Raw genomic sequence first — 9,717 nt, 5'->3', positions numbered from 1 at the left:
CCCACCCCCCTTTTTTTTGAGACTCGCTGAGCATTTTGATCAAATCCAGAGGGAAGAGTTGGCCAATTGTGTCCCCGGATTTCCACAACCACTGCTGGCCATGTCAGATGGGTCCCTGCCTTGAGTCAGGGTGGTTTACCCCAGGACGATAGTAGATTCTGGGTTAGCGGGAAAGGGCCCAAAGTGGCCAGAGTCATTCTGATAGCAGTCAGGAACTGGGTTATGAAGGTCAGACTTAAGGAGCCAAAACGGAAGTTTCTACAATTCAGGTGCTTTTGGTGAAATCTTAGTTCTAAGTTCCCCGGTTGGGGCATCAGCCGGGCTAACGTTGTCGGATGACCTTTCGCCCTGTGGAGCATGTCTCAGAGTCACTGACCGAGGTCCTGTTTAAAGGTCAAGGGGCTCCCACTCTGATTGGAGGACATGTGATGCCAAGCAGGAGCCTATCCAGTCACGTGCGACATGGCGTGACTTAGTGACAGGCGCCCTGGATTGCATTTTAGCCAATCAGATGTGGAGACTGCCCATGACGTCAGGGAATGCAGCGACTATATAAGTCAGCCGCCGCCTCGCAGCAGCGGCCCCTGTCTTTCCTCACAAGCTGGAGGAAGCGGCCTCTGACATGGCGGATCTTGGCTCTGGGGCTTCGCTAGAGGAATTCCTGCACATAAAGGAGCCCACGGAAGTCCCCCCGAAGATCCTGGAGCAGAAGCAGCCGAGGAGGCGCCGCCGCCGCCACCGCCGCCGCTCCGACAGTTTCGTCACCTATTTCCCCAGGGTTCTGAAGATTTTTCACCAGGACCTGAGCCTGTCTCAGAAGGCCCTGAGAGTCATGGATTCATTCGTGAAAGACATGTTCCAGCGCATCGCCGAAGAGGCCTCGCGCCTGGCCCGCAAAACCCGGCGCGCCACCATGACCTCCAGAGACATCCAGACGGCCGTGCGCCTGCTCCTGCTCGGGGAGTTGGGCAAGCACGCCGTGTCCGAGGGCACCAAGGCCATCCTCCGGTACGTTTGCTGCAGCTGAGCTACCTGGACACCACCTGAGCATCGCAACCCAAAGGCTCTTTTCAGAGCCGCCCCACTCGTCACGAAAAGAACTGTGGCTCTCGTGTTTGATCCTGTGGCTTTCTGCCGACGTTTAGAGCACTGTTACCATGGACCAAACATCGTCAACTCCACTTTAACGTACAGAGAGTGTAGTTTGTTCCATGGAAAATCATGGATTTTCCTTAACCACGTTGCATGTCATGGCTTTCCCAAACGGTCATTCCCGTTAGGGTTTTTCTCTAGGTCAGTCTTTTGGCGGGTATTTTGCCGATCATGTCATTTACCTGTTTCACTCATTCCCTCACGAGTATATGGTGGAATTTTCCAGAAGTTCGTTATGTCTGATATGACAACGGATGAAGTGCAGAAGCAGATACAAGAATCCATCTGTCTTCTGTCAGGCCGGATAGTAAGGAGACTTTCAAATATCCGAAACAACGTCAATCTCCTCTGCATTTTTAGAAGGACATATTTATCGTACGAGTCTGTAAATTGCATTAACATGATATAATGGGTGTTTTTTAGTGTGATTTTAAAATGAATTTTAAAGTAAATGTATTAAAATTTCTGTTGTATTATTTTGTACAGTGAGTGTATTGGCAGGTGTTACTGACACAACAGCTCTTTGGGTTCCTATTTATTTTTAATGGCGTGAGGTTTCCCGAGACGAAACTGTTCTAGATATTTACTCATTTGCATCGTCAACTCATACATATAATTGACTCCATGGGAAATCGTGGATTTTCCTTAACTATGTTGCATGTCCTCCACTTTCTAAATGACTATCTCTGCTTGTTATTTTTCTACGTCTACCTTTCCAGCAACCTGTAATTTTCCTATTAATTTCATTTACCACTTGTGTTCACGTCGTTCCACGACTGTATTATGGAACTTTTCAGAAATACTTTTTGCGTGATATGCAATAAGGTTAAGAAGCAGCTATATCCACCAATGCACCCCTATTAAACTTTGCCATCATACCGCGCGTGAAGCCTCCGTTTAAGTATGTAAAGGAGGAATGATACGCAGTAGAGAAACAGACTAGTGAAATTTCCAAAATCAAGTCACTTTTGCAATTCCCCGGTTTCCGAAATTATCGAGTACAACGTCGTTGTATGGACATACCCAGTGTGTGGCACCCAGCAGCATATCGACGAGTGTGTGTTGCGTGGCACTACATGTCAGGTTCAGGATGGCCCTCGTGCCTTGACACTCTTTTTTTTTTTTGAAGGGTCCTGTCTGTTTTCCCCTGCTCTGGACTCTGGGCGAGCACGTGACTGCTTTGACCAATGGAACGTGGTGGAAGTGACGTTATGTATGCCGATTACAGAGCTAATCTTTAAAACGACAGGTGCCTTCTGCCTCGTTTCTTGAGACCTCTGAGCCGCCATGTAGGAAGTGGGCCTATCCTGCTGGAGACACCACATGGACAGGCTTTGAGACTCTATGGGGAGAGACCGGGGCCCAGCTGAGCCCAGCCCTCCAACCAGCTCCTCCAAGGCAACAGGTATGTGCATGCGACTTGACTCGAAACTTTCAGAGTAGCCTAGGAGTGACCCTGATCGGGTGCACCCCCTCTTTCTTTAATATTAAGGGCCACTTACACTTCTTATTTGCACGCTATTGGCACACTAATAGGTCAGCAAAAACAAAACAATACTTCCCATTCCAAACAAGTAGAAATACTTGAAAAAATGACCGCAAACATTATTTGAAATGCTTGGAGGAGCTGGAAGAGAGCTAGAAATTAATAGACAACTGAGACGTTTGCCTCAAGCCCAGGCCCTTGAAAGACAACACCCTTAGTGAAAAGCTGGCCTTTTTGCTATGGGGAAAGGGAGATGACAAGGCAACTTGGTATATCTTGGCCTTGTGTCTGGATGGGGCGGGGGTGGGGGGGAAAGGCTCCTTTGATAGTTTCAAAGCGCAATTCTGCCTTCACGTGGCTGTGGCATCCCAATGAAGACTATCGGCATGGCTCAAGGAATTCTGGCGAAAACCCAGACGTGGGGCAAATGCTAGTCAAATCCTCTGTGGAGGAGCCCACCCTTAACTGAGCCTTAGAGAAGGTCCCCACCGATAAAGCCCTTCCACACTTGCTCATAATTCAAGAAAACCAAAGGTATCCTCCTCCAAAGACTTATCCCCGGGTGCAAACAATTCAAAAAGTGTTGACATGTTAAGTAAATGGGAGGATATAAACCATAATAAGGAAGAAACAAGAAATATCACAAAGAATCAAATACAATTTCTGAAAGCATAAAACGGAACCACTGGACCAAAAAGTTAATGTAATTTTAAATAACCGATTAAGGCGCCTGGATAGGGAATTAGTGTATTGGGAGAAATTGGGCTGGGGGGGGGGATGCCTCCTAGCGAGATAAAGAGAAAGGAAAGGTGAAGAGACATAGGACATGGACCAAAAACGTATAAACCACACCCCATAGGGGTTTGTGAAGGAGATATTGGGCAAACTGAGGAAGAATAATGTTCAAAGAGGAAATGGCTGGTAATTTGTTCAGAACGAAGGAAAGCCACAGTTGCCCAGAATTATCGCAGAGCAATGGAAACAGTCGTACATAAAAACAGAGAGTGGCTGCATAAAACAGTTCCCAGAATGGTGATGGCTAAGTGCCACTTAGAGGGGATTTTATGGCCTCGAGTGCTTCCTAAAATTAGGAAGCCTTGACCAGGCATTTCACAGAAGAGGGAACACAAATGGAAAAAAAGTAAAATACTCAAGACGAGGCACCAGCTCACGAGCAGTCCGAGAAGTGCCCACCCACACCGCGGTGAGATACTGTTTCACACCATCAGAGCCGCGAGGGTGAAAAAGACTGACCGCCCCACGTGTTGGTGAGGAGATAGAGCCATGGGGAGTTTGCATCCACTGCTAGTAGGTGTGGAAGGTGGTCTGAGGCCTTTTGAGAGCAATCCGGCATATCGATTAACGTGCAGGAGAAGCACCCGCTGCTGACTGCAACGATTCCGCTCCTGGGCACCTAATCCAGGATGCTCTTAGCGGCATTGTACTTATTAACAAAAATTTCAGATAAAACGTAAATGGTCATCAACAGTAAAGTGGATGAACAGTAAAGTGGATGATACAGTCATACAACTGAAAGCCATTCACCGGGAAAATAAGTGAACCGGAGCTACCGATGTCACTATGACTGTATCTTGCACGCAATAGTGAAACGGCATGATACAGAAGAATACTTACCTCACGATATAATTTATATAAGGTATAAAAAGATGCAGAACAATGCTATCAGTATATGTTGCTTTGCACTTCATATCTATGTAGCAGAAGCGTAAAGAAGTTCATGGAAATGAGGAACATCAATTTCGCATAGGAAAGGAAGGAAGGAGGGAAGCGGGGATGGGTGTAAGGGAGGGGTCGATGGGCATTCAAGGGTATCTGTCATTCATTTTATTCCTGGAGCTTGTGGTCGTAGATGGGTGTTCGGTTATATTTTTCTTCCTATGATTTCATTTAACCAAAAGGTTGTGCAAAGTTTTTTTCTAAATTGGGGTGATCACTGTCAACTCTGCTGTCCCTCACTGCCCTCGTTCGGTCAGTCTTGCTACCAATTTTATCCCCCAAGTGGTCCCTGAATCTCTCCCCTCCACTCTATCCCTACTGCCTCTTACCAGGCCTGCATCATCATTACCTGAATTAAAGCAGCCACCTCCTGCCTTCGGCCTCGGCCCTCGCAAATCGAGCCTCTGTACTACTTCCTGAGTGATCTAAGTAAAAAGCAAACCTGACAGGCTGTCACTTCCCTGCTGAAAAGGCTTCAAGGCTCCCCACTGCCTAGAGGACAAGGTACAAGTTTCTTATATATGGCAAGGTCCTTCATGATCTGGCCCCTGCTTTTCTCCCCAATCTCATCTGCCACCACTTCCTGCCTTGCATTGTGAGGTCCAAAGAGGCTGAACTCCTTGCAGTTCCCCCACAGGGCCACCGCCGCCTCTTGGTCTGCCTAGGTCTTTTCCATCTTGGCACTGACAGCCCCGCATCGTGGGAGCCCCTCAGTCGCAGGCAACCCGGGACTGTCCTGGTATTAAAGCTGAAAGCCCTGCACCCGGGAAACCCTTCGGCACCCGGCAAGCCGGGACAGTTGGTCACCCTAGTGGCCCAGTCTTCAAGCTGCTTTGTGGCTGAATCGGCTCCTGCTGTCGCCATCACTTAGGATGTCTTTCTTACCTCCTTCCTCCTGCTCCTTCTGCAAACAGGACCCGAAACAAACGACAAATAAAATATGAAATAGAATGTGGAAGGCAGCTACAGAACCCACATAACTTAGACCTGGCCTCTCCCAGAAGGAGTTTCCTGACTAGCCCCCCCTCCCCCGCCCCCGGCTGGGTTGGCTGGCCCTCCTCCGGGCTCCCACAATAACCAGGGCACTTCTCTTTCACAACGTTTCATGTCTTATAAATATCTGACAAAAGCATCCGCCTCCCCGCTCTGGACTCTAGCCAGTCTACGGGCTCTCAGCTTATTCATCTGTGATTCCCAGCACCCAGCAGACCGGACGTAGTAGGCGCTCAGTGAATGTTTCAATAAATGGATGAATGCGGGCTGCGCTGTAAACTCTGATGTGAGATTTCCTGACCCTTCTTGAGGAAAGCGTGGCTAAAATAATTGTGGTCGGAGAAGTGACAATTTCTCGAAAGTGGCGATTCGAGGTTTGTCTTTTTCTATCATAACGAACAGTACCAATTTTGATCCTGTCACACAGAACAACGTAAGATGATACTCCGAGTATGTTGTACAGTTTATGTAGATGATGTCACGCATATTCGACAGTTTCACTGTCTTTCTGACAGTTGATTTCTCCCCCTTCTGAGAAGTTGGGAGGGGACACATGAATACCCCCTTAATGGGTCTCTACAAGCCTGTGAGGTAGGTCCTGTTTATATCACCGATGGACAGAGAATAAACCTGTGGACTAGAAAGGTGAGTCCATCGCCATGCCTGACAGAGTTCAGGAAGCGGGTGAGCGGGGATTAGACCTCAGCTGCCCCTGACACCCGGGCCCAGCTTCGTGCTCCTTGTACCATGCCCCTCCGAGAACGGGGCTCGGGGAGGGGTCCCGTGAGTAGAAGCTGGGAGTGGAGTTGGGTGCTGCCCTGGCGGGCCAGTCGAGGCAGGGGCTGAGCCTGGATGCCCCCGGCTCCTTCGCTGAGGCTTCCCGAACTTAATCCCTGGGAACCAGGCCAGGGGTACAGGTGGAAAAATGGCTCTTTTTTCACCCTGGTCTGAGTGAGGCCTTTGGAAAATCTGGAAGGACTGAAGAGACAGCACATGGACCCCTGGTGCACTCTCCTGGAGGAGGCCTAGCTCTACTGGACCCAGGCGAGGCCTCCCTGATCACAGTCCCACGACCCTGCAGTGCACAGGCCTAGGATTACCAAGCCCTCTAGCCTGTTCCGCGAGGTCATAGCCGTGGGTTCCCAGGTCATTCTCAAGCCGTATGAGCTTTGGGGTCTGCTAAATTAGATGGCAAATGCCCTCTGCTCTTCCCATCATTGCCCCTGAGGCAAGAGCACAGCAGAGCTTATCTCCACATCTAACCACAGATCCCATGCTTGATATTCTGTCCTGGTTTTTCCCAAGGAACGATTGGAGCGTAATGCACAGCCTGGACTCCGAGGGAATTCAAGAGTTTCTAGGTTAATAATCCACTTCAGAGGAGCCGCCCTTGACCAGTGCTTATTCTAGAATTCACCTTGAGAACGGCCAGTGGGTAGGTCCTCCACTGCTAACTTTTAGGATCTTGGAGCCACCATGGAATTCCCCAGGACAATGGCCCTGAGGTTTCGCTTGACCCATAACCCCCGCCGACTCTTTTCTTCCTGTCCAGGAGGGACCGTATCCCCTTACCCAGGCTTGGGGACCCACTGAATCCTATGTCTTTGTCACCTATAGGTATTTCTCAAGCAGGCCTCCCCCTACTAAGTACAAGTGAGTGTGTAGGCACTCCCATTCTGGTCTCTACTCCTGGCCATCCTCCCTCCCACCGATTCACAGGCATTCAATGGAAACTTAATCGAGCACGGGAGTCAAGCCTGAATTTGATTCCTGGCTAGGCCACTTACTAGTTATGTGAGCTTGGGCAGTAGTTAACCCACCCTCTCTGAGCCTCACTCTGCTCGACAGGGAGAATTATGTCTGCCTGTCCTGGAAGGAACATACAGGGGCAAAGGGTAAAGACTAGACACACGTGTATAACATACACAGCAGAGTGCCTGCCACATCGAATCGTAAAGTGCTTGGTAAGAAACGGTTACCGTGGCTATTTGTGTGGCGCTGGACACTGGAAGGCGAGGACGGGTAAGACGTGGCCCCCAACCTCTGTGACATTACATCTGAATGGAGAGTTAGCACACGCATACTCCCGAATGACTACCAAGAGAAGGCTGCATCTGATCAAGAGCACGATGCAGGCATCGTGGGGGTTCAGAGAGTAGGAAGAGAAAGAGGCAGAGAACTCACCATGTGCCTGCACCAGGCTCTGCACCTGGCATGCTACAGCTATTCTTTCATTCAGTCCTAATCACAGCCCTTCCCGCCGGGGCGTTATAAATAGTATGCCCATTTTACAGTTGAAGGTCTGAGGCTCAAGGAGGGGGAAGTCACCGTAGGCTGGGATGGTTGGGTCATCTTCACAGAGAACCTAGGATTCGAGCCAAGCCTGGAAAGGTGAATAGGATTCGGGTAAGGTGAGGGCGATGGGGCAAAGTTTCATGGGAGTGAGGAGGAAGAGCTTGCCAACAAAGCCCTGAGTCGGCAACGCCCAAAGCCAGAGGTAACACGCGGCATTTTCCAGTTGCTCCCTAGCAACTCCCCATCACAAACTCAAACCAGCATTATCTCTGCAGTCTCACTAACGTGAGGCTCAGGGGGGAAGAGTCATCCTCCCTTATCTCACTGTCAGCCCTAAGCAAACAGATGTGGCCAAGGTAGGCAGGAGAGCATGTCCATATAGCCGTCTGGCACCAAATCTCACTTACGCCCCTCCAATTGCCTGAGGGCACGACTCTCGGGACTGAGAACAAGCATAGTCACCATTCATTGGGCACTCCAGCTCACTATCTCACCGAATCCTCACAACCACCTCGTGGACCCTATTCTACAGAGGAGGAAACTGAGGTTCAGAGGGGCCAAGTCACTGACCCAAAACATTACAGCTAGTAAGAGGCACAGCTGAGGTTTGAGTCCAGGTCTGATCCGACTCCCAAACCTGTGCCCTAAATCACTCTTGCTGTAGAGCCCAGTCCCACTAGCTCTCAGCAGTCATAGGACCCACACAGACACTCTCACCATCTTGTGTCTCTCTTCCCTGTTCATGCAGCCCAGTAACGTTATTTGTCTCCAGAAAACAAAGGCAGCAGAACTTCGAAGGGAGCAAATCATGAAAAAGCTGATGCACTCTCCTGGTCACACTAACCTTTGTGTTCTGCAAATCCCCAAGCCCCAAGAGATGCGCTCATTCTATCCCCAGATCTTTTCCCTAGAAGGTTGTCCCAACACAATTATTCAGAGCGCCCCCTGTACCCTCAAAAGTGTCTGCATTAATTGGACAAGAAATTATATGGTCAAGGGTGACCTACACAGAGGCAGCTAAGCCTCACACATCAGGTCCTTTTGCAACCCTGACACATGCTGGACAATGATCTGCAGCTCCCCTGCGTGAGGGTGGGGCCTGACCTTCTGGGAGGTGTAGCCACTTCTTGAGGAAGGAATAAGGTATAAATAAACTAGGAACGTGATTTTGAGGGGATTCCAAGTACAATCCAGCTTGCTGGGATTGGAGTGGTCAAGGAACAGGGGTAGAGGAACCCCTGGAATGCAGAACTTGCACCAAAAATGAGTCAATATCTAGAACCGGTTTTGGTCTCAGGACAACTTTACATTTCTAAAAAGCAGTAGGAACCCAAAACACTTTTACGCGGGCTATATATGTGCCAATCGTTACTGTAGCAATTATTAGAATAGAAATTTCGATACATTTATTTGAAAACAATACAAACCCCATTGCTTCATGTTAACGCAAACTCGAAATTCGTCGGAGAACTATCAGCAAAATATCCCCCAAAAGGCTGACCTAGAGAAAAAACCGACAGGAATGACCGTTTAGGAAAGCCACGAAAAGCAACGTGGTTAAGGAAAACCCACGATTTGCCATGGAATAAACTACACTCTCTCTCGATTAAAGTAGAGTTGATGATGTTTTGTCCACGGTAACAGGGCTTTAGTCGTCGGCAGAAAGCCACGGGAACAAACACGAGCGTAGATCCCACTTTTAGAGCCACAGGTCTTTTCGTGACAAGCGAGGCGGCTCCGAGAAGAGCCTTTGGGTTGCGATGCTCAGGTGGTGCCCAGGAAGCTCACGCGCGGCCTTGGTGACCTCGGACACGGCGGGCTTGCCCATCTCCCCGGGCAGGAGTAGGCGCGCGGCCGTCTGGATGTCTCTGGAGGTCATGGCGGCGCGCTGGCTGGAGAGGGCCAGGCGCGAGGCCTCTTCGGCGATGCGCTCGAAGATGTCCTCCACGAACGAATCCATGACGTTCAGGGCCTCCTGCGACAGGCTCAGGTCCTGGCGAAAGTTCTTCAGAACCCTGGGGAGACAGGGGGCGAAGCTGTCGGAGCGGCGGCGG

At 49.8% G+C, this 9,717-nt stretch overlaps 2 protein-coding genes across 2 annotated transcripts in view; one reads left to right on the top strand and one right to left on the bottom strand.

The window, feature by feature from the left end:
- LOC112471018 (histone H2B-like) overlaps nt 1-1,460 on the top strand; it is a 4,262-nt gene extending 2,802 nt beyond the window's left edge. The window contains 2 exon segments of the mRNA XM_025039984.1: nt 602-1,008; nt 1,379-1,460. Of these exon segments, the coding sequence (XP_024895752.1) occupies nt 602-1,008; nt 1,379-1,460 (489 nt within the window).
- A 7,583-nt stretch (nt 1,461-9,043) lies between these two features.
- Nucleotides 9,044-9,716, bottom strand: LOC102882522 (late histone H2B.L4; the record flags this gene model as incomplete). The annotated part of the gene is made up of 1 exon (XM_006905829.3): nt 9,044-9,716. A coding segment is annotated over one exon (354 nt), but the record flags the coding sequence as incomplete, so codon positions are not given.
- Between the last annotated feature and the right edge of the window lies 1 nt (nt 9,717).

This window comes from Pteropus alecto, unplaced genomic scaffold (assembly GCF_000325575.1).
Source record: "Pteropus alecto unplaced genomic scaffold, ASM32557v1 scaffold5301, whole genome shotgun sequence".
NCBI lineage: Eukaryota > Metazoa > Chordata > Mammalia > Chiroptera > Pteropodidae > Pteropus > Pteropus alecto.
The sequence above is the reverse complement of the archived record's forward strand: the minus strand, read 5'-3'. Positions and strand labels throughout refer to the sequence as shown.